Consider the following 25748-nt stretch of genomic DNA (forward strand, 5'->3'; position numbering starts at 1 on the left):
ACTGTCAAATTTCCTGTCAAGGAGTGTTTGAAAAATCCGATTTCAGCAGGATCATCATTAGGAACTACATTTAACTGTTGATGAGTGACAGATGCAGCAATATACTGCTTCAGCCAGTGCAAAAAGGCTTTTGATGAGTCTTGAGACCCCGGACTGACTGGGCCAGAGACGGAGAGTTGGAGTTCAATGCAGTAGAGTGTGTCCAAATATAAGCCATTACAAGTGTAAAATTTGACACTACACTTTAAACAAACATTTTAAACACAACACCAATACATCAGCATAACATACTTGATAGTATCTTGCTCTGGCTTTCATGCAGGGCCGGCCCCTGGCATAAACACTCTATGCGGTTGTTTAGGGCCACAGCCGTTAGGTGGGGGGCCACATGATCAGAAAGGTACCGGGGTTCATTCAAGTCATATAACATGAGGTCTACTCTGCATGCACGCTATGAGCTTTATATGTCATTTGAAGTCAATATTCAGCTTCTTTTATCTCACATTTAAGGCATTTGGTGAAAATAGAATGGCAGAATGACAACTTTTGTGCTCAAAAAGCAATCTTACAAAATTTCATTTTAGACTTGTTTTCTACACTTATATATTACTGTATTCATATCCTATTTCAAGCACCAAAACAGTTCATTCTCATGATTGAAGGTGTGTTTTCACAAGGGATTTGAAATTTTTCAAAAAGCAGACCTCAAATTTTCAGCATTTGGCCTAAATTATTTCTTTATACAGTGTTCTAGGGCAAATTGGCCTCAGTGTGCTTACAGCGGAGGTTCTAATATTTAGACATAAAACACTTGAGTATTGCTACATCTGCAAGTATCTTAAAAAGATAAATTTAAGAAAATATGTTAAATTCGAGAAAATGGCCTCAAACCCCAGAGGGCATAAACATGTCTGTATTCAGTTTTAACCAGTGATTTGGTGTTTGTGCTGGAGTGGGCCACAAACAAAAATCTTGTTTAGGGCCACCAAAATCCTAGGGCCGACCCTGCTTTCATGACACCTGCAAATTAAGCAAAGTATCCCCACAGAAACACATTAATAGTAAGTAGCAGCAGGGCGTTAATGTTACAGACTCTTCTCCAGAATGGAGTCTCCTGCAGGGAGTTCAGTTCAATGTTTTCAGCCACTGGAGGTGCAGAGGTAGAGTTTAGACCAGTTAGACCACAGAGCCACAAAGCAGCTCTCCGCCACCAGGAATCTGAGAGACAACAGCGGCTGGTAGAGTTGACTGGGCCGGACGCGATCTGGGATCCTGTGAGGTCGATCCGAGGCTCCTGACTATATCTGGACCACCAAGTGAGCCTGTGAAGCTGGAAAGGAGATGAGGAGATGAAGAAAAAACAGTCTACACTATACAACATGTGATACAGGCTGACTATAAGTACCTAATAGTGCTCCATATAGTGCACAGAATGCATAGAAATATTAGAGTGGTAAAAAAAAAACATTGATGTGAGCAGTGGTGCAATATTACAAAAAGGTTTCATATTGCTGCTGGTGCTGGACCGAGTAAGTGTTTAAACTGTTGTGCACCCATCATAAATCGAGGTATTTATCTCTGCAGCCTTTGCAATAATCAAGCAGACATAGTAGACAATTAAAGGGACATTGTGTAACTTCTGTTATCTATTCATGAAAATCGATTATTTGGTTCAAAAGTCTGTTTTTCATTCATTATTCAGTAATCCCCCCCATCAACAAAGTGAAGTGTTCCTTTCAGCTCTGAATTAGCCGTTCATATCATTCATATCTCCATGGAGCGGGTAAGCTCGGTGCTGGCTGCCATGTGGTGTCTCCATGTTTTTACGTTCAGTGGCAGCGTGACGGTAGGAAACCACGGAAACTAAGCGGAGACACCGGAGCTGTCGGCTCAGGTCGAGGTGGCGTCTGTGAAAAGTCACCGCGGTAACGCAGTGAGGAGGAATGGAGCGTTACACTGATGCTGCATTCACCTGCAGTCGGGCAGACGGCTGTTGGTAACAAACCAGATAGAAGTCCAGAGAAAGCCGGTAAAACGTGGGTCAGGTAAACAATACGACATCACCATGACAACATATTGTCACGTGTGTTGTTTTGCCTCATGCTGACGGACCACTTGTTTACATAGAGGCTTGTTTATGCCGTTACGCGGCTGTCTGCCGTCTGCTGTCTGCCCAATTTCAGGTGAATGCAGCATGAAAAATACGATTGAGTTGCTTGTGATATACAACCGCAACGCTAGATGGGAGGAATTCCTATGTACCTTTAAGGGACTTTCTGGCACAGCTGAACATTATTAAACTACCCTGTATGAATATCTTGCTTTGTCTGCAAATTGCAAAATACTGAGGACTTAGACGAATAATAGTATTTATGATGCTCAAATCTGAGAACAGATGAGAACATAAATGAATGAAATGATTATACAGGGCATGTTCCTTACATTGCATTCCGGTATTGGGGCAGTCATCAAGCTTACAGCTACAATGATGAGGCAGGTGAGAGCCAACAGGATGAGAGCAAAGTACAGGTAGTGGACATCAGCCAGAACAGCAGGCCGATGGTCAGGCTGACCGCAGGAAGGAGCTAAAAAGGAGAACTCAAGAACCATGCGGACCAGTCCCACCACTAGTCCAATCATCAGACCCCAGAAAGCACCCTGCACCAATCACAAAACATTATGGCACAGTCATCTAGGTCCAGAGTCAAAACTATGTCCTAGCAGAAACAACATCCGTACATATACATTTAAGAAATTTAGCCTGACAATAATTGAAATTCTAAATGGAAAATCTGTCAAATGTATGAATGAAATTTGTCAAAAATATGAGTGTGTTTATAACAAGTGTGTGTGTGTGAGAACAAGAGAGAGAGAGAGGGAGAGACACCTGCTCATTGGCACGCGGCCAGAAGATAGCCATTAGGAAAACAGCAGTAATGGGAGGAGCTAGAAAGCTGGTCACTGACTGGATATAATCAAACAGCTGGCCACTGTTGGCTGTTTGGATGACTGGAATCCACAACAGACTGACAACCACCAATACCAGAATGAATACCCTGAAAATACACACAGTACTATTATTATTATCATTGTGTTTACTTCACAAAAGCAGTGATGTCACAAATAGAGGACAAATTACAGTAAGATACATGTGCCTAAAGTTTGACAATACAGAATCCTTTGTCTTTAGATTGGGTTTGTCTTTTGAATTTTGGACCATAGCAAAACAACTACCATTCACTTACAACTTCTGTTGGTGCCAGTCATATCTGAAAATCTGCAGCCATACTTAAGCTTTGGTAATATTAAAGACCGGGTAAACCAAGAATAAATATGTGTCTTAAGTTTATAATACCACAGGAAAACATATTATTAACCACTCTGTCAAATTTGGAGGACTAAAAAAGTCGTTAAGCAGGATTTTTTAGATCTACATAATTGTACATTATGATAATTAATAATTGAATAATAATTACTGACACACCTATCTCAAAGGTCAGTGCTTTGCTTTTTTTTTTTACTTGGGCTAATTTCCATGATAGAGGTGTGCACAGAGGGAGAGGGCAAAGTCCTACACTGTATTTATGAACCTGAATCACTGATACTTGTGTCAGTACCGGTTCATTTGTATTCCCTACCTCCCAACAATCATGAGTTCCATCTCAGAAGCTGTGGGTCGAGCTCGATGATAGAGGTCCAGGGTAAACAGAGTGGAGCTGCTGTTAAAGATGGAGGTCAGCGATGACATCAGAGCAGCCAACATCACTGCTAGCATCAGACCACGGAGACCTGCGCAAAGATTGCCATTACACAGAAGAAAAAAAACAATACTGAAAGACCAAATAGTCCAAATATACATCTATAGTTCAGTATCATTACATTGATTTGTTGTCTGTTCTTCTCGTCCTTACATTTTTTACTGGCATCTTCATGATTTAAGGCAAGGCAAGACATTTGTATAGCCCATTTTGTCTCAAAAGGCTTTACAGAGCATTATAACAACTTCCTCTGCTCTTGGACCCTCACATCAACTGAGGAAAAACTCCCAAGAAAAAACAGGAGAAACCCCAGGGTGAGAGACAGAGGATCCCTCACCCAGGACGGACAGATGTGCAGTAGATGTTGTTACAGACAAGAAAACAGTTTACAACATGGAATATGGAAAAAACATGGAAGTGGAATAGAAAGCTATTTGTTTTATAGTTTCAAAATTCCACAGATAAACTTGAATGCTGTCTGTCAGCATTAGTTTCATAATGTGCATGAATGTTAAAGGACAATTCCGGGCAAATTCAACTCGGGGCTGTATGTTCCTAACATTTAAGGTCTAAAAGAAGGAATCTGAAGATTTTCAGTTTAATTGCTCCTGTTTTGCAGTAGTTGCGTCTGTCCCCGCATCGCCACGGCAGCGATGAACGGGAGCGGATGGAAGTTCCGCTGCTTAGGCTGTTTACATCCCTCAAAGCAGCACTTTTTTTTCCACAGACAGCGTCAGTTGGCGACTCAAACATGCACCCAGACGTTTATTTACTTCAAGCAAGCCGACATGTTTGTAAAACTAGATCTAATTCAAAGTCTCGCGGAGTCTTGCGCTAGACCCAAGTTAATGCGCTCGGTGTGTTTACGTACAGTTGGAAGCTCCCGTTTGTGTCACAAACACAGGAATATCAACTCTTGACTTGCTTGAAGTAAATAAACTTCTGGGTGCATGTTTGAGTCGCCATCTGACGCTGTCTGTGGAACAAAATTTCGGCTTTGAGGGATGTAAACAGCCTAAGCAGTGGAACTTCCATCCACTCCCATTCATTGCTGCCGTGGCGATGCAGGGACAGAAACACAACTACGGCAAAACAGGAGCAATTAAACTGAAAATCTTCAGATTCCTTCTTTTAGACATAAAATGTTAGGAAAATACAGCATTGAGTTGAATTTGCCCTAATGCTGACAGACAGCATTCAAGTTTATCTGTGGAATTTTGAAACTATAAAACAAGTTGAATTTGTCCGGAATTGTCCTTTAATGACACAAATTGTTTCATATTTACTATCTATTTTATGAGTGTTGAATTTATTGTCTGAAGTTTCCTCTATATGTCCTGACAGTTGGCAGTGAGGATCCATTCAAAGCCAGATCAATGCAAGATTGTCAGTGTAATTGCTTTGTGGAGTTACAGCCTCCAAACATTGCAGTTCACACACACACACACACACACACACACACACACACACACACACACACACACACGCTCTCTGGTCATGGTAGCCTCAGATAAAGCAGATTGATTTTTATTCTGTGGGTAATAGGGGCGGGACTAGATAAGCTTTTGCTTCTCCCGCTTTCCCTTTCGGCCATGTGTATTGTATTATTGAACTAAGATGAAGTGTGATGATGATGATTTAAATTGACATGCCCGAAATAAACAAATTGATTGATTGATTGATTGATTGATTGACACTGTGTGGAAACTGCAATGGGAATGGGGAAACGGGTACAAAAACTTGGAAAGGAGGCTCCTGCATAATTATATGTCAAATGCTAGATTGAAAACAACTTACCCACGGGCATTAGCTCTATCACTAGTTTAGGGTAGGCGATGTTGGAGCAACCAACTGGGGTTCCACACACGCTCTGACACACCGCTGGGTCCACACAACCTATTTCATCTATATACACACGCAGGTAAGAGGAGAGAATAAAACATGTAAATCTTTACTTTCAGAAAGTTTCTGAAATCTCATCACAACCTTGACACCAATTATCATTCAGTAACCGATGGTAGTAGAGGGAAATATGTTTATACAAACAAAAATTCTGACCCTTCTTGCTCAGTTTTCACTATTTACTAACTAGGCTATATGTCATCCCAACTCGTGTTGTGACCCAGACCCAAATAATACATTGATATGAACCAATGACTGTTCAATGGCATGACTAACTCTGGTATGTTTAAGTGTTACATCACTGTATTTTAAAGTGGTTCATATTGCAAACTTGGTGGTAGAGAGGGCCCTACTAACATGATTTCAGGGGCACAAGTAGAGGAAAAACATTTTGCTACATCATGTTTCTAAAGGGTTGAACTATAGGCTGCAAAAATGGTCAATTAAAGGGATAGTTCACCCAAAATTGAAATTTCACTCATTATCTACTCACCCTCATGTGGACTAAGGGCTGGGAGAAGTTTCAGAGTCCTCCGTGGCTTCTCTGAGTTACAGGGGGTCTCGGCGTAGCAGTGCATGTCCATATAACGGTTGCAAATGGATACCAACTGTCTTCGTAACAAAAAGACACACCAAAAAACATCCAAATACCTCCATGCTCCTCTTCCTGGTTCGTCAAAGTTGGACGAACCAGGGTCTGTCCTCTTCCCAGTTCGTCCAAATTTGACGAACCGGGAAGAGGAGCTTCGAGAAGCTTCCGCTACAAAACAAGCATAGACTTATTTCATTTTTTCGGGACAATTTCGCATTTCGGGGCTTCAATACAAGACGGACATTACATATGAGCAGCATGGAGGTATTTGGATGTTTTTTGGTGTGTCTTTTTGTTACGAAGACAGTTGGTATCCATTTGCAACCGTTATATGGACATGCACTGCTACGCCGAGACCCCCTTTAACTCAGAGAAGCCACGGAGGACTCTGAAACTTCTCCCAGCCCTTAGTCCACATGAGGGTGAGTAGATAATGAGTGAAATTTCAATTTTGGGTGAACTATCCCTTTAAGAAATTGTTTTTTTTAATTATGATAACTGTGTTGATGCTATTTTGCATGTAGGCTACTTTGACTCATATTAGGCCCAGAGAAGAAATCTTGATTCAGTTGGTCAGGTGACATTTTAACACCAATAAGGCTGTAATAGTTTCATTTATCCGGCTGGATGTTAATGTGGTAACATATTAATGCTGCGTAAGCAGGGGAGGTGAAAGCTTTTAACAGTGTCTACTTTGTTTATGTTTGGCCAACACTGTGGTGCTATGGCTGAGGCACTCTCAATTACCCCCCAATGCAGCCAATGGGATCAGACATCACTCTCAGAAATGGCAAGGTCAATCATAAACATAAATAGATAGAAGGCAGAATTATATAAAGATGACCCCAGCTCACTTCCTATTTGTTAATGCATTTAAGAAACACAGACATAGTTGATCTTAATAAAAAGACAGCCCATCTTTAGCTTAAAGGTATAGTATGTAGGAATTCCCCCCATCTAGCGGTGCGGTTGCATATCTGAACGTATTCTTGATGTTGCATTCACGTGAAATCGAGCAGACGTCAGACAGACAACAGACGCTGCATGTAACAGGATAAACAAGCGTCTATGTAAACAAGTGGTCCGCCAGCACGAGGCAAAACAATACAGGCCTGACAATATGTTGTCATGGTGATGTGGTATTGTTTACCTGACCCACGGTTTACCGTCTTTCTCTGGTGGCCGTCTGCCTGACTGCACCTGAATGCAACACCAGTGCCTCCGTCCTTCCTCACACTACACAGTGGTGACAGTTTTAACAGGCCGAGCTGACAGCTCCGCTGAGTTTCCGTGGTTACCTACGGTCACGCTGCCACTCAACGTAAAAAAAAAAAATGGTGATGCAACATGGCCGCCTCGGTTCGGTGCGTCGCCCACTTATGTATTTGTAACGACTTGTAACAACTCATTCTAAGGTACCAGAAAGCTTTCATTTGTATGCGGGTGTGATTCGACTTCAGTGAAATACATATTTATGAAAGACATATTTGATTTTTGCTAATAAAAAGCCAAATAAGTTACATACTGGGGCTTTAAGCAAAGGTATTTATCTGTACACTTAGTTACGCTACTGAGAGGCTCAGAGGGCTTAAGTTGGAGATTAAATTTTTTCGTGGAACATTTATATCGTTTTTTTCAAAAGGAAGGGTGCTCTTGCGCTTCAGCCGGGTAGATCGGTGCTCTCAGACAGGACCAGCAGGTAGGAAGGTGTACTTGGGTCACTTCACGAAGACTGAACCCAAAGAAACGACTGGAGCACTCGATACATGCAGATATTTAATAACAATACAGGTGCACAACACCTAACGTTTCGACGCAATGCGTCTTCATCAGAGGTAAGCAGAACATAGGGTGACACAGCAGCTTATATAGTCCCTCCCTGGAGTTCATTCATTTCATTGGCTTATGCCGTAAGCCAATGATGTTCTTACACTCACCAGATGGGCGATACTAGATCAAAGGGCAACTTAGGCCCACCCACCACGAATAGGCTACACAAACAATATACAAAATAGCCTATAATACAAACAATTAATTAAAGCGAAAAAAAGAGAGAAAGAAAAACATATACAGATGGGAGAAATAGTTAGTCATCATCACAATCAGTAATATAATACTAAAGGAAACATGATAAATTGAGTTCCTCGTTAAGTCCGTGCGGTTCAACGGTGTTGAGTGTGTAAATCCAGTGGGCTTCTCTTCTGAGGAGTTTCTTGATGATATCCCCTCCTCTCTGTGAGGGAGATATTTTTTCGATGGCGCAGAATCGAAGGGAAGCACAGGAGCCATGATTAGCCGATACATAATGGCGTGCTATCGCATAGTCCATGTTGTTATTGCGGATAGCAGCCTTATGTTCGGCTATTCTGGCTTTCAAAGGGCGTTTCGTCTGTCCCACATAAACTTTCCCACATGGACATTTCAAGCAATATACAACGTGGGTGGTGCTACAGTTAATAAAAGAATTGATTTTGTATTTCTTCCCGGTGTGGGGGTGACAAAAGTACTTAGAGTCTGAAGGGGACAGACTGATTCATACAGTTATGAGCCCCTCCCCACCCAAGATCACCTGGTTGCCCCCTCCACCTACGGGTTTTTACAGATGTGGTCACTGCACTCATTGTTCTAATTCTTCAGACTCTAAGTACTTTTGTCACCCCCACACCGGGAAGAAATACAAAATCAATTCTTTTATTAACTGTAGCACCACCCACGTTGTATATTGCTTGAAATGTCCATGTGGGAAAGTTTATGTGGGACAGACGAAACGCCCTTTGAAAGCCAGAATAGCCGAACATAAGGCTGCTATCCGCAATAACAACATGGACTATGCGATAGCACGCCATTATGTATCGGCTAATCATGGCTCCTGTGCTTCCCTTCGATTCTGCGCCATCGAAAAAATATCTCCCTCACAGAGAGGAGGGGATATCATCAAGAAACTCCTCAGAAGAGAAGCCCACTGGATTTACACACTCAACACCGTTGAACCGCACGGACTTAACGAGGAACTCAATTTATCATGTTTCCTTTAGTATTATATTACTGATTGTGATGATGACTAACTATTTCTCCCATCTGTATATGTTTTTCTTTCTCTCTTTTTTTCGCTTTAATTAATTGTTTGTATTATAGGCTATTTTGTATATTGTTTGTGTAGCCTATTCGTGGTGGGTGGGCCTAAGTTGCCCTTTGATCTAGTATCGCCCATCTGGTGAGTGTAAGAACATCATTGGCTTACGGCATAAGCCAATGAAATGAATGAACTCCAGGGAGGGACTATATAAGCTGCTGTGTCACCCTATGTTCTGCTTACCTCTGATGAAGACGCATTGCGTCGAAACGTTAGGTGTTGTGCACCTGTATTGTTATTAAATATCTGCATGTATCGAGTGCTCCAGTCGTTTCTTTGGGTTCAGTCTTCGTGAAGTGACCCAAGTACACCTTCCTATCGTTTTTTTCACGTTGATACTTGGGTTTGGGGCAGCTCTAAAATTGTGTGCTTGCGTTAGTTTGCCCGAACAGTTTGATTTTGTGTGCAGAATGATTGAAACTGGTGGCCAGGCCCATGTACTATGATGGAAACTCAAGCTTTTAATAACCCTTATATATCCTAGGTGTTAGTTATGTATGAGCATGAGGTCCCCAAATTCCAAAAAATTGCACATAACAATGCAATACAATATAATAAAGAATTCATGTTTGTTGGTTGGCAGAGACTTACATCTACTACAAAGTAACCCCAAAGTAGAGGTTTTTTCAGAAATTAGCTGGGGGCGCTACTGAGGCATTCCACTCTGTCCCAATCCTATCAGATGTAAACTTTTGCCAGGCCAGTGCAAATATTCAAGTGTTTTTGAGCATGGGGAAGCCATGAAAAAGCAATCCAGTACAGCACAACTCTAAACAACGTTAGCAATAGTTGAATTATTATCAACTAAGTCTTCATACTATACTATAATCCATACTGGAGTATTTATTGGTTGATTGGTGAGCCCAAAAACTGTTTAAATGAAGCGATCAAATCAAAATATTGTCTGTACTCTAACATTTGACATTACAGTTTAACAAAGAGAGAGGCAGACTGACCTGGGAACAGTGCTCGGCTAATCATGCCTGGCATGACAATGAAAAACATGGGCAGCACCTTGAGGTAGCCTCCTAACACACTTCCTCCTTTGGCATGAGACAAAGACTTGGCTGACAGAGATCTCTGGACTATAACCTGCCAAGAAACACACACACACACACACACACACACACACACACACACACACTGGTCAAAATATCTTTGGATAAAGCACAAATTGACATGGATGGGAATGGTGAAACTGGATGAGAAAACATCAACTTGAACAAGTCATGACATTTAATTTTGGATAATTATTTTATGATACTGTGGCGATAACTTTTTTGTCTTTTTTCTGCGAGGAACACTTGTGATAAATTAAATCAAAATGTAAAACATGTGCTGCGTGATTATGTCTGTTTGGCAAGACTGAAAATTGAAAGAATCAAATGTTCTTTTTAGGACTACAGCCAACTGACCTACAAGGTGGTATTAAAACCACATGAACTTCACATGTGATTTTCCACATGGGAAACATTTTGCTCATGGGAATCATGTGGTTTTGGCCCAGTTTTATGTGAATTCCCATCTGAACCCATTTTCCACATGTGGTAACATGTGATCACATGTTACTACAAGACTTATTTATTGTATTGAAATGTGCCTGACATTCTGGAAACCTGCCTGAGGTTTTAGTGATGTGTGTGCACTGCGCCCTGGTCAGCCAAACTACCACTAGACCGGCTGTGCTCCACCCTGCACCAAAAGTAGACCAGGTTGGAGCTGGAGAGCTTTCAGCGCATTTTCGGACGAAATTTCGCACGAAATTGTCACTGCGCCAAGCTGAATCTGTTGACACCTCCCCCTGTTGCGCTGCCACACCTATCTCGAGGCGCACTGAAGTCTGCCAAACTGCCCGTGGCCGTGTTGCCCTGCACGAAGCTAGCACTGCGTGGGGTTCGGCACCCTGGACTGGACTGGTCATGCAACACACTACGTTTACATGCAGAGCTTAATCGAGCTATGCTCAAAATTCGATTTTGGCGTCAAATCAGACTTCTGTCCTTGTCTCAATATACATGCAACTGAAAAAACCGAATAACTGACGGGGTCCGCCCCCTCATGTGGCGTCACCTGTTGTTTCAGCAGGTTAATACGCCTCCTGTCCTGTTGACTTTTCTGTCACCTCGTAAAAAATTGAATATAAACAACTTATAAGCTTAATAATAAGTTCTCAACTGCAGTTCCCGACAAGACGCACCAGTCTGGGCTGGATGCGCGCATCTCTCTCTCTCCCATCTCTACGGTTGTGGAGCATGCACGCATGCATTGTCCAGTTATACTCTGACTAAGGTGTATTAAGAAATTATTGGGGTGTCTTAATCGGAGTTCTCCAACTCCGATTTCAGTCGGACTAAGGTGTTTACATGCACTTCAGTTGTCCAGTTATAGTCGGATTAAGGCAATAAGAGTAATAATTCTATCTATCTATCTATCTATCTATCTATCTATCTATCTATCTATCTATCTATCTATCTATCTATCTATCTATCTATCTATCTATCTATCTATCTATCTATCTATCTATCTATCTATCTATCTATCTATCTATCTATCTACCCTGTGCCACCTTGCACCGCGCCGAGAAACAAGAGCCCAGTATGTCAACAACCTTTTTTTCCTCCTTTACGTCATCTGTTGCTGATGCTGCGAAGACAAAGTGTCTTTGAAAGTGACTTTGATAAGATCCAACAAGCACTGTATGGTATCAGACATGGTCCTGATCTCAAGCTAAAATACGTAGTCTAAGGGATAATGCCCGACGAGAAAGAACATTTCATGAACAACAGGTGTTAAGTGCAGTCAAAGTCACCTGATCTGTGCACCAGACCCACGTGGACAGCACGGTCAGCCCGAACACCAGACCTGGCCAGGGTATATCCCCTGACACCGGGTCTCTGAACATGTGGAACGCATCACTGCGAGGTAGGTGGCATGTAGTGTTGGCAACTGTCACGGAGGGAACAGCTGACATATAAGAGTTCACAAGACCCTCATACCAGCCAACTTTGGAGAATGCTGGCAAAAAACACACACATACACACATCATACATTATACAGGCAACATCAGACAGTTTGGAGAGGCTATAATATAATGTGTTATGTGTATGTAACAAAAGTTCACACAAAATTTCTTCTTTTCAAAAAGTGTATGTTGAGTGCTTTATTCTCTGTGTGTGTGTGAGCATGAGTGTGCAACCTACCTATGAACATCAGCGCAAAGGCTCCTCCAACCATGATCACAGTCTGAAGTGCATCAGTGTAGATCACTGCTGCCAAACCACCTAAACACACACACACACACACACACACACACACACACACACACACACACACATCATACATGCAACATAAGTCAGCAGTCAACAAGGAGATGGCAGATCAGACAGTTTATAGAGCCTGTTAGATCAAACACTGCACATCACTGATTTAAATGACTGAAAGTAAATGGTAAATGGACTTGCACTTATGTAGCGCTTTTCTAGTCTCTTGGACCACTCAAAGCGCTTTACACTGTAGGTCACATTCACCCTTTCACACACATTCATACAGCGCTAGGTAACTAAGCATTCACACACATTCATACACCCAATGGACGCATCGGGGGGCAAGTGTGGGTTCAGTGTCTTTCCCAAGGACACTTCGACACGTTGACTGGAGGAGCCTGGAATCGAACACCGACAACGAGTGGACAACTCGCTGTACCTCCTGAGCCACAGCCGCCCAAAGTCCAGAATCTTTTTCATGGTTACTGTCTGGAGACTGTGATAGTGGGTTACATGCTATCATTCCGACATCCCACCACCACTACGACATACCGCTATTCCGACATGCGAACGTCCCCTCCATTCCGACAAGACTTTCAATATAAGGAAATGTGCGTTACTCAACAGGTGACTCCCTTCTTTAAGAGGGAGCGTGCCTATGTTCCCTCAGCCCTATGTTCCCTCTGGACTCTCTCTACCTATCTGGACTCTGTCTATCTGGCCTGTCTAGCCTCTACCTGGTCTTTTTACTAAACTTAACCAACTCCTTTCTTCATTGCCTAAACCCAACCAATGGTGGGACCAAAGGGCTGTGGGAATAGGGCCTAATTTTCAGTGACAACAAAAGTTAGAAATGAGGGAACATAGGGCTGAGGGAACATAGGGATGACCCCCTTTAAAGACATGCTGATAGAGGAATACCCACATGGTTGTGCGTAATTACGCAGCAGAGTGCAGACAGGGACTAGTCTGCCTGTCTAGCCTCTACTTAAACTTAACCAACTCCTTTCATTATTGCCTTAAAGCAGAAGTAAGCGATCCGGTGGTTTTGGCTAACTTCCTGTCAGCCGATGGAGTTAACAGTCCCCGCCCTCGTCATAGATCTATTGGTCCTCGTCCCTACGTCACCACATTCACGCGCATCCCTTGGCTGCACACACAGAGAGGACCGCCCCTTTATGCCGTTCTCTCTCCTCATTGGATAAAGGTCGTAGGATACAAGGAAAGTTTCCTCCTCGGCTTACAGCAGAGCAGAGTGACTGACAGACCCGTGTTTCAGACCAAACACTCTATAGAAGTGATTGCTGTCGGAAGATACAACTATTTAAGACTTATATTAACACAAAAATTCCGCTTACTTCTGCTTTAAGCCCAACCAGTGCAAAATCTTTTGGGGAAAAAAAATACGCAATTAAAGCAGAAGTCAGTGGAATGTTTGTGTTAATATAAGTCTTAAATAGTTGTATCTTCAGACAGCAATCACTTCTATAGAGTGTTTGGTCTGAAACACGGGTCTGTCAGTCACTCTGCTCTGCTGTAAGCCGAGGAGAAAACTTTCCTTGTATCCTACAACCTTTATCCAATGAGGAGAGAGAACGGCATAAAGGGGCGGTCCTCTCTGTGTGTGCAGCCAAGGGATGTGCATGAATGTGGTGACGTAGGGACGAGGGCGGGGACTGCTAACTCCATCTGCTGACAAGAAGTTAGACAAAACCACCGGATCGCTTACTTCTGCTTTAAAGGAATTGTCGGAAAGGGAGGATGTTTAAAAAAAGAAAAAATACCATCATCAGTGTGTGCTTACCTGCCACAGTGTAAGCAGCAGTGACCAGCAGCAGTATACCTGTGGAAAGATAGAGATCCCAGCCCAACGACACCTGGATGAACAAAGCTCCTGAAAAGATATCTGTCTGGTAACACAACAACACAACACGCACACATGAACACACACACAGGAGTGTACACAAATACACACACAGAAATGTCACTTAGTATAAAAGAATCTGCCAAGTGAAAAAGCGTGAGGGTGAGTGAGAATGTCTTACAGATATTTTGGTGAAGATGTAGAGGATGAGTGACAGTACAGACATGTATATGCGTATCCTCCGGCCTCCAAAACGTTTGGCCAGGTATTCAGGCATGGTCACCACACCGGCAGAAATATAGACAGGAATAAAGATCCAACCCAGAGCCACCAGGACCCATGCTGCCTACACAAACACACAGGTTACAAAAACACACAATGTTTGTATTGTCTGCTATTTCTCTTTTAATTAAAAGGCCTACAATGAATGCAGTACATGGAGAAGAATGAAAGGCTGGCACTACACAAATCACCTCATTTAGTCAAACACCTAAATCACTAATGTAGCTGCTTCTGGAAGTCATACAATTATTAAATGGTGATCACCTGTAAGAAATTTGGAATTGGTTCGCCATCAAGAAAATAACCATAGCGACAATGAATCTCTTTAAAAGTATTATTAAGTCAAGACAGGGATGCAGGACAAGGTTATTATAGTTTAAACATTTTCATTAGTTTTAATTTCGTTTTTTTGTTTGATTTTTTTTTTTCAGTTTAGTTTTATTATAGTTCAACAAGTGATCAAGCAGTTATAGTTTAGTTGTTATTTTTGAGGAATTTACTAGTTATTATTTAGTTTTTATTTAGTGTTAGTCTTAGTTTTAGGAAGCCTCTGTCAGACCTCTGAAGATGAACTTCCAAATGTATGGGCTTTTTCCCTTTTAGTTGCATCCCATAAATGTTCCCATCAGCAGGGCCGGCCCTAGGATTTTGGTGGCCCTAAACAAGATTTTTGTTTGTGGCCCACTCTAAGCTCAAACACCAAATCACTGGTTAAGACTGAATGCAGACATGTTTATGCCCTCTGAGGTTTGAGGCCATTTTCTCGACTTTTACATATTTTCTTAAATGTATCTTTTTAAGATACTTGCAGATGTAACAATACTCAAGTGTTTTATGTCTAAATATTAGAACCTCCGCTGTAAGCACACTGAGGCCAATTTGCCCTAGAACACTGTATAAAGAAATAATTTAGGCCAAATGCTGGAAATTTGAGGTCTGCTTTTTGAAAAATTTCAAATCCCTTGTGAAAACACACCTTCAATCATGAGAATGAACTGTTTTGGTGCTTGAAATAGGATATGAATACAGTAATAGATAAGTGTAGAAAACAAGTCTAAAATGAAATTTTGTAAGATTACTTTTGAGCACAAATGTTGTCATTCTGCCATTCTATTTTCACCAAATGTCTCTCTCAAATGTGAGATAAAAGAAGCTGAATATTGACTTCACATTACATATAAAGCTTAGAGCATGCGTGCAGACCTCAGGATGTTAAAATGACTTGAATGAACCGGTACCTTTCTGATCATGTGGCCCCCCATCTAACGGCTGTGGCCCTAAACAACCACATAGAGTGTTTATGCCAGTGGCCGGCCCTGCCCATCAGTCCTCATCACGTTACATGCACTCTTATGGGTTGTACTCGAAGCCATTCCATATTGAGCTGTGGCGTTTTCTTCCTGCAGCTTTAGCATCTCCAAGAAAACTAAAACTAAGCTGATGTTATCTGCAATTCAGTTTAGTTTGAGTTAGTTTTGCATTGTTTATTGTAGTTTTTATTTAGTTCTCGTTTTTGGAAGAATTGTCATTTTCATTTTAACTAACTTATTTTTTCACTGCCAGTTTTAGTTTTAGTTAACTATAATAACCCTGGTACAGGATAACCTACAATGAGCAATGAACATGCAGTTCACTCAATAAAGTTAAAAAAGGAAAGCTCATAGACTATTTTTCTTACATTCCATTCGAATCCCCCGACAGCAATGCCTCCTGCTGCTCCTGTTCCTGCTAGACCGATAAACAAACCACTGCCAACGTTACTGGACATGAGTGAAGCTCCAATCTATAAGCAGATAATAAACAGAAACAACACCAGATTTTTATTTTGCTTTTGTTGTAAAAAGCCAGTGTGTAGAAATCACAGAATGGTCACAGCCTGTGAAAAACATTGTGATTATTTGGTCTGTCAATAAAATTGTATCTTGGTATTGGATACCAAGATACAGATGTAAATGCAGAGTAGGAAGAGAGGGAAAGGCCTAACAAGTTTTTCTTCATGCAGTTAAATTTCATGACGCCACTATCATGGTGACAAATTGACATCAAAACACTGCAACTGTTGTCTGTGTAAATCTAATCACTATTTTGTTTAGTAAGTGTAGCTTTAAATTTGCAATTAACTTAGCTGGGGCACATCAATCAAATGTAAGTTGTCTTAATAAGTAATGTTTCAAAATATTTATTCAGAAAGACTGTGGATACACAAATGTAATTAGAAAATTAAATCAAAATGAACTAACAACTTTAAAGGGACAGTAGCATTTTTTTAAAGTGGGGTTGTATGATCTACAAATAGCCCCTAAGTACTTTAAAGCAGAAGTGAGTGATATATTTGTGTTAATATAAGTCTTAAATAGTTATATCTTCCGACAGCAATCACTTACATAGAGTGTTTGGACTGAAACACGGGTCTCTCAGTCACTCTGCTCTGCTCTGAGCCGAAGAGAAAACATTTATCGTATCCTACAGTTTTTATCCAATGAGGAGAGAGAACGGCATGCAGGGCTGTGTGTGCAGCCAAGGAACGCCGTGAATGTGGTGACGTAGCGACGAGGACTGTTATGGTGCGTTCAAGGAAACTCGTATTTTTCCGACCGTGAAGTGGTACCAGTTCGATCTGGTACGAGTTCACCGGTCGGAAGTTACGAGTGGCCGTTATAATGACTTTCACCGGTAAAACAGGTCGGAAAAACACGAGTGGGTTGCCTGGAACGCTACAAAGTCGTAAGTTGTGACTTGAAGCTGTAATTTACGATTTCAAAAGCCTGCCTGGAACGCAGCATTAGCGAAAACAACCGGATCACTCACTTCTGCTTTAATTGCAGTAGAAGACTCTCTGCACTCCTCCCGTTAGCAACGCCAGCCCATAGTCCTGCCCAGAGATTTACAACATACAGTGTTGTGAATGGACCCAAAGAAACGGCCTATTTTCGCGGCCTAAAAGAGTTTTTACCTGAAAAAAAACACAGTTCCATTGTTCACTATAATATAATTTTTTCCAGCCCTTCAAAGTGCATGAAAAACGCAGTTTTTATTTGGACCTAACCAACTCACATATCCCTCCGCCCATGGGCAGTGTTGGGTAGTAACGCGTTATTAGTAACGCCGTTACGTAACGCCGTTACTTTTTTCAGTAACTAATAACGTAACGCGTTGTTTTTTTAAAATCAGTAACTCCGTTCCCGTTACCAAACGCTGCGTTACGCCGTTCCTTTCCGTTCCTTTTGGTGAGGTTTTACAGCGGCACACAACATTCCTATAACATTTCAGCGATCAATAATTTTGACTAAAGTTTCATTGAATTGAAAGAAAGACAGAGCACAGACACTAAGCACTAGTTGGTGGCCGCCCTCTAGCGTCCCACACGTTATCAAACACGCTACATGAAGAGGACTGGACAGGTCAGAGCACGGCATGACGGCGAGCTAAGGTAACTTTGCTAACGCAGCATCCGAGACCGAAGCTGTGTCTCAGTTCAGGCTGCAGCCCCTGAACTGGGACACAGCTCGAGTCACAGCGCGCACACACAAGCACCCACTCCACCCGAGCAGCAGCGGTTGGAGTCCGACAGACGGACTCGAATTATGACGCCTGAAACGGTAAACACAGCTGATCGATCGATAAAAAAAATACCGCTGGAGTGAATTTACTTCCGTCACTGAAAACAGTCTTAAACGTAACTCGAGATTTTTTTGCAGTTAGGTCAAGCTGCTGCTGACATATCATGCAGCATGATGATGATGGTAAAATTGTACAGATAAAAACACGTGTTTCTTCATCAGCATCAGTAGGCTACAGAACTGAAATGAGGTTAGAGGGGAATTCAATCAACCTTTATTTAAAGCAGAAGTAAGTGGTCCGGTCGTTTTCGCTAATGCTGCGTTCCAGGCAGGCTTTTGAAATCGTAAATTACAGCTTCAAGTCACAACTTACGACTTTGTAGCGTTTCAGGCAACCCACTCGTGTTTTTCCGACCTGTTTTACCGGTGAAAGTCACTATAACGGCCACTCGTAACTTCCGACCTGTGAACTCGTACCAGATCGAACTGGTACGACTTCACGGTCGGAAAAATACGAGTTTCCTTGAACGCACCATAACAGTCCTCGTCCCTACGTCGCCACATTCACGGCGTCCCTTGGCTGCACACACAGCCCTGCATGCCGTTCTCTCTCCTCATTGGATAAAAACTGTAGGATACGATAAATGTTTTCTCCTCGGCTCAGAGCAGAGCAGAGTGACTGACAGACCCGTGATTCAGTCCAAACACTCTATGTAAGTGATTGCTGTCGGAAGATATAACTATTTAAGACTTATATTAACACAAATATATCACTCACTTCTGCTTTAATGGGAGCATTGGAAAAAAAAAACCTTTAAAGTAACGAAAAAGTTACTTTCTCAGTAACGCATTACTTTTTGGTTTAAGTAACTGAGTTACTAACTGAGTTACTTTTTTATGAAGTAACTAGTAACTGTAACTAGTTACTATATTTCAGTAACTAGCACAACACTGCCCATGGGTTAGCGCCCACCGATCAGCAGTTGATTAGGTCCAAATAAAAACTGTGTTTTTCCTGCACTTTGAGGAGCTGGCGTTGCTAACGGGAGGAGTGCAGAGAGTCTTCTACTGCAATTAAAGTACTTAGGGGCTATTTGTAGATCATACAACCCCACTTAAAAAAAATGCTACTATCCCTTTAATAATGGTGAAGAAATGGTGCACCACACATTAGTTTACCTTAGCAGGGTATGAGTGCAGACAGCACAGCATATACTATATGTATGAGCTGATAGAACTGAGGTGAAAACATCAGGGCACAGCAGGTACTCACAGGCCACCAGGTCATTGAACGACCAGCCAGGAAGTAGCCTCCCACAGTGCTGCGATTGGCTCGCACAGATGACTGCAGAGGAGACAGAGGATAAGATCAGCAGTGCATTTTAATCACAAGCAGGATGGCTTTACCTAAATACATATTGACTAAAGAACAAGAGCCAAAAAGAGAGAAGCACCAATCATGTGCTCTTGATGATGAGGAAAAAAACTACTCTATGGAAAGTAACGTTAAGCTCATAAAGAAATGTGCAGTATTGACTTGAAACAGTGTCGGCTGCTTTTAAATAAATAAGGCATAGTGAATAATTATATAAATAAATTATCAACCTTTAAAAGACAAATTGGCTCTTTACCAGATATTATCCAGAGCCTATTTCCTCCAAGCATGTTCTGGGATACTCTCATCATAACAACACTAAACGTGTAAGTATAAAGTGAGTTAAGCCATGTCTTACCCAGATTCCAACCACCATGACAAAGATAAAATATACAACAACCACAGCGATGTCAACAGCATCCAAACTGAATTGTGTGCCAGGAGTTTCTGCCGTGGTGAACCCAGAGGAGCTGCTTCCTGCATGCCAAGCACAACACAACTTCACAATGGTATAGGAGCATTTTTCCTCTCTCATTGAAAAGAAAGAAAGAAAGAAAGAAAGAAAGAAAGAAAGAAAGAAAGAAAGAAAGAAAGAAAGAAAGAAAGAAAGAAAGAAAGGCTAAGTGCCAGTAGCAACTGTAACTCAACAAGACGATGGATGATGTGAGAATGTCAGCTGCTTTCATGGTAGCTGTTTGATTCAACACCAGAGAGGCACATAGGCTACTGTTCACATCCACACATTCAACCCAGTCCCAGTCCCAGTCCCTGTCCCTGTCCCTGTCCCTGTCCCTGTCCCTGTCCCTGTCCCTGTCCCTGTCCCTGTCCCTGTCCCTGCAGGTGGTGGGCTACATTGGCCCAGTTCCTCTCATTTTGAAGTTGTGAAGTGTGTTTGTCTCAAAGATCACCAGGGAGTTTGTAGGAGACACACTGCTGCTGTGTCATCAAGAGTTGGGCTGCAGTGATTAAGCGACATAATCAATTACATCATTTTAAAAAATCTATTGTCATATCAAAATGCCATAACCACAGTAAATATGGTACACAAGTAAATGTTCATTTGTAAATGCAATGCACTATAGGAATTGCTGGGGGCAGTCTGCCTTTCCCCCCACAACTATAGGCCTACTAATGAAGAACTAATGAAGAACATCATTCCATGAAATCGGTGACTTTTCAACTTTGAAAAGTTAAAATTTAGACTATATTTAATTGCTATTTTTTAAGTAGCCAGGAATCAAAGAAAGTTTAAAATGACAAGAAATGACACTGTGCCATCTCAGGCTGTGGAATTTCATAATTTATTACAGTTTTTCTTCTTAATGTTTTCGTAATCGTCAACCCTAGCTTTACAATATACAGTAGGCCTATTTCTAATTAGAAATATGCAATATATGGTACATATATTAGCACTACTTTAGCCTCTGTTTTCATTGAGATTATTTTCTATATAAGTCTATAGTTTAAATGATAATGGTAAGAGTTGAAAGTAATTTTTTTTTTACCTCTTCATCAAATTAATGACAACAACAGGGTTGACATTATGGTAACAGGGCTGACAGGAGTAATAGATGACAGGACACACATTCTACTGCCTACGCTGTAAAGGTAACAGGGTTGACTATTTCAAGCTAATTTGCCCATTAGTGGAAATAAATGCTAGCTAAAGCACAAGATATGTACTTTGAAAGCTAATTACTTGTAGATATTGATTATATTATGAGAAATAGAAAATTGTTTAGATTTATATGTTAAAAAGTGGTAACAGGATTGACGTTGTATGCTTGTCAAAAATAGCATATCAGAGATGAGAGAAAGTTACTTGTCACTGAGCTGTTAGCATCCTGGGTCAGAGATGATGCAAACTCCTGTCAATCATGTCAAATCTGGGATGTACCATTGTTTTTCTAGGGTTTTTTGGTTAGGGTAACAGGGTTGACATAAAATCAGGAGACACCGATAAATTGGTAAATATTTATAATAATTAATATATATTATTACCAAAAACACTGTTTAACTAGCCTGACAAGCCAAACTATAGCAAATATAGTTGCTGCCGCTATGTCTAGATTTCTAGGCTACTGTTTTACAATAAGATCATTCTTAAAACAATATGTAAATGTGAACATTTTAACATTTTGCCAACATTTAACAAATTAAAAGTCCTGCTGACGTTCAACAACAACATCACCCACATCAGCATAAAAGTCATTTTAATTATTTGAAATTATATTTAATTGACTTTAAGGATTATGGAGGCCACTGTGCTCTTAGGAACCTTGAGTGCTGCAGAAATTATTTTGTAACCTCCAATGAAGGAGTAGAACCATCTCAAGGAGGATCAGAAGAAATGGACAGCATGTGAGTTAAATATGAGTGTCACAGCAAAGGGTTACTTATGACCATGTGATATTTCAGTTTTTCTTTTTTAATAAATTAGCAAAAAATTATACATGTCTGTTTTTTTCTGTCAAGATGGGGTGCTGAGTGTACATTAATGAGAAATAAAATGAACTTTTTTGATTTTAGCAAATGGCTGCAATGAAATAAAGAGTGAAAAATGTAAAGGGGTCTGAATACTTTCCATACCATAAATTGACAGAAATAGTAAAGACTGCCCATCCATCTAAAGCTTTGTGGATTCAGTCTCTGATTTCCCAACGAGGGAAAGGACAGACTGGATTAGTATTACAAGGCTGCAACTTGGCTTGAACACAGCCAAGACAGAGGGCTGGTCTGGATACATGTGTCCTGACAGTTTGAAGAAAGGCTTCTTCATGTGCTCATGTGTGTATTCACTGATCTGTCTTGTTTGTTTCCTTTGTTTCATCTTCCATGTTTTGTTTTTTTTCTTCTCCTGAGTTTTGCCCATATTGAAATGATGTGAGCACTACTGTCTGTGATGCTAAAAAAAATCTAATAAAATTCTACTGTAAAACAATTAACCAGTGAAGTTGAGTGAAATATGGTCACAATGTCCTGCGCTTTAGTTACAGAATTGAATAATGGCTGGAGATGTTCACAGTGAAGTTGACCTTTGACAATTACACCAAACATCACGTCATCAGTTTATCATTGGACATTTGTGTTAAATTATGATGTCATGATTAGTTGAATGTAATGAGTTAAACTACAGAGACATGGTGAGCCAACTGAACTGATCATATGGTGCAGTGACAACAATCTCATTCTCAGTGTGGAGAAGACAGATGGACTTAGATGGAGAGCCTCAAAAGTCTGGTGGGTCCTAGGGCCGAGTGAGAGGACGTTCATGTAATACGCCTTGCACCAACATTCAATCTGGAGCAAGTTACATTCAATCAGGAAAGTCAAGATAGGATTAATTCTTTTTTGTTGTTGCTTTTATCAGTGAACATGTGTCTCGTGTATCCGTTTCCTCCTATATTCCTATGTTTCATGCTCGGAAGCTGTCTGTAAAATCTCTGTTTGACATGACTTAAAAGCAAAGCTTGGTGTAGAGACAGTTACACACCGTGAGCCTACAATATGAGCTTTAACTGAGTGAAGAAACATTCAGACCTGTAGTGAAAGTGGCAGCCATGTCAAATCCAATCTTCCAGATCGTGTTGACTTCTTTCAGCCACTGGTTCCTCCAGCTTCTCTCCTGATTAGTTCCTCTCTGTTTCTGTGTTAGTCAGTTCTGCGAAACATACGAGTTAGGCCTGTGAAGACAGACTTTAGCTTAATTATTAATCAGTTACTGAGATGGTCAAACTTCACCAGGAAGCAATGATCTCTTGGCAAAGACTAACGTTGATAATAAAATTCAAAAGGTCAAGTGTCAACAGTAAGACCCTAACACCCTGATATTGTGCAGTTTGAGTCCATATTTAATTAATTAATGATCCACAGCTCAATGAAAATTGCAAAAATAATATGGTCTTCTATACCACTAAGACTTGTATATACTACAATTTCATTCTTAGTTCAGCATGTTGATCAAAGTGTCTTCATTTCTCATCAATACCACTTTCACTAAACAAGTTTCCAAAGTTTCTTTCCTCTAGGCCTTATTGTGTTTGACATTGATACACCAACAATTTCAAAGGTTCCTGATATCCTCTGCATTGTACATAGTATGGTACATAGCCCACAATCCAGCATGTCTAGTAAGTGTTGAGGATAGCAAGTATGAACAAGAGCTGGTATCAGCAGCAAGTTCAATGATTTGTAGTACTGATACTACTGAACAATCTATCATTGAAGTGGCCAGATGAATAGGTTCACTGTTCAGTGTTAAACCAACAACACACTGTATGTTCTCAGAGCTGCTTCATGTAAATGTTCAAAAACAGTGAATAGCTGTGTGTGCAGTCAGGTTGACCTGCTGTAGCTGCTGTGGCAGGAGGTTTATTTTTTTATTATTATGTTTTTTTCCCCTTGTAGAACATGACGACATATAAACAGGTTATGGTCCCCATAACATGAGCATGCATGTCTATTGGCTTCTCAAAATAGGAAAAGTCTCATCTCTATTTTACTAGGCATGAACCAGAGCCCTCATAAAAGATGATTTAAAGTTCCAGTGTGTAATATTTGGCAAGGTTTATTGGCAAAATCTGAATATACTACCCATGTTGTACTGTATTTGTATAAGTGCATAATCGCTATAAAATAAAATTTGTTTGGTTTTCATAGCCTTATAGTTATTATTTTATACATGCATAAAGCAAGGGGTCTTGTTTGTACGGCAGCCCAAACGGAAAATCCAGCCAACCAGAGAGAGAGAGAAGGCGGAATATCCCTCAAATGAATTTTTAAAAAGAAGATTTAAATTTGTTGTACAAAACTGTCATATTTGTAAAACGAATCTGGAAACAACAGAACACCTGTTTTACGAATGTGAGACTGTCCAAAATTTGTGGAAATCTCTGCACAACTTAATATCATCCAGTTCCATATAAATATTGATTTCTGGTCCTTTCAAAACATTCCAATAGGTGAAATCCTCAAAGATAAAAAAACAAAAACAAAAACAAAAAACAGTTTTTGGTGAATAACCTCATTATCATTACTAAATATTATGTACAAAAGTGTCGATATGCCAAATCCCCACCTTCATGGCTTGCATTTAAGAATGAAATATCCTTGTTACAAAAATGTTTGAAACAAATAAATAATCCCCATGCAGATAAATTGTACACATTTATAGCAAATCTTAACCTGTCCTAACCCCTTGTATTTGTTTAATAGACTTGTAAAAATATTTTTTTCTTTTATTTATTTTATTCTCCTTTTTTCATCTAAGATCGGTCATGTTTATTTATAATGAGCGATGCATTACCACAATAATTTTTCAGTTTGAATTATCTAAGGAGGTGTGAATTTAATGTATATGTATGTAAAAGAACTGTTTATCTTTGAGTATGTCATTGTTCATGTAATGTGGCATGTTTAAATAAAAAAAAATAAAAAAGAAGGCGGCAGCGGAAGGGAAGAAGGAGGAGGAAACAACAGAGTGAGTTAGTAGTTAGTTAGTCAATAGAGGAGAAGTTTTTGAGTTATAATTCCGCACATGTTTTTTTGTCCTGGAGGCCACTGTCCGGGAGGGATGACCATGAGCGAGCGCTGCAATCTAGAATCTGAACGCTAGATGTCACGGTTTCCCCCCCATTTTACACACTGGACCTGGAAAAAGAGCATAAGGTAAGCTATGTGCCAGGGCTTACTTTTATTGTAGAGGGGGGGTAAACTCTATGTGCTGATAACTGTCACAAAGCTACTGTTAAGGACAGGTTATATACCAAAATATAATCTATGGACATGTACCTCTTCAGAAAACCTAATGTTCACCTGGCCAGTGTATCGTATAGTATAGTTGGAAAATTCAAATGAGCATGTCCAGGGTTCAGAAACAAGAATAAACTACTTTATTTTGATGTCAACTTATGCAACTCAACTTATGCAACGCAACATACCTAAAATAAAAATAGCAATTCACTTCCATATTCTAAGAGGAGGTATGTATACATTTCAAGATTCTTCCTTTCCTTGAATC

General features: G+C 40.6%; 1 protein-coding gene across 1 annotated transcript; it reads right to left on the minus strand.

Moving 5' to 3' along the window:
• Positions 1-992: 992 nt before the first annotated feature.
• Positions 993-23341, minus strand: slc5a9 (solute carrier family 5 member 9). The gene is made up of 14 exons (XM_083970637.1): positions 23270-23341; positions 20088-20206; positions 19628-19699; positions 16473-16577; positions 14694-14858; positions 14453-14558; positions 12586-12666; positions 12195-12400; positions 10342-10477; positions 5556-5663; positions 3639-3789; positions 2888-3056; positions 2443-2658; positions 993-1330 (listed from the first exon to the last, which is right to left on the minus strand). The coding sequence occupies exons 1-14, from the start codon at positions 23289-23291 to the stop codon at positions 1028-1030; spliced, it is 1959 nt and encodes a 652-aa protein (XP_083826763.1). The 5' UTR covers positions 23292-23341; the 3' UTR covers positions 993-1027.
• Between the last annotated feature and the right edge of the window lie 2407 nt (positions 23342-25748).

Source organism: Trachurus trachurus (assembly GCF_905171665.1).
Source record: "Trachurus trachurus genome assembly, chromosome: 4".
In the NCBI taxonomy this organism is placed as follows: Eukaryota; Metazoa; Chordata; class Actinopteri; order Carangiformes; family Carangidae; genus Trachurus; species Trachurus trachurus.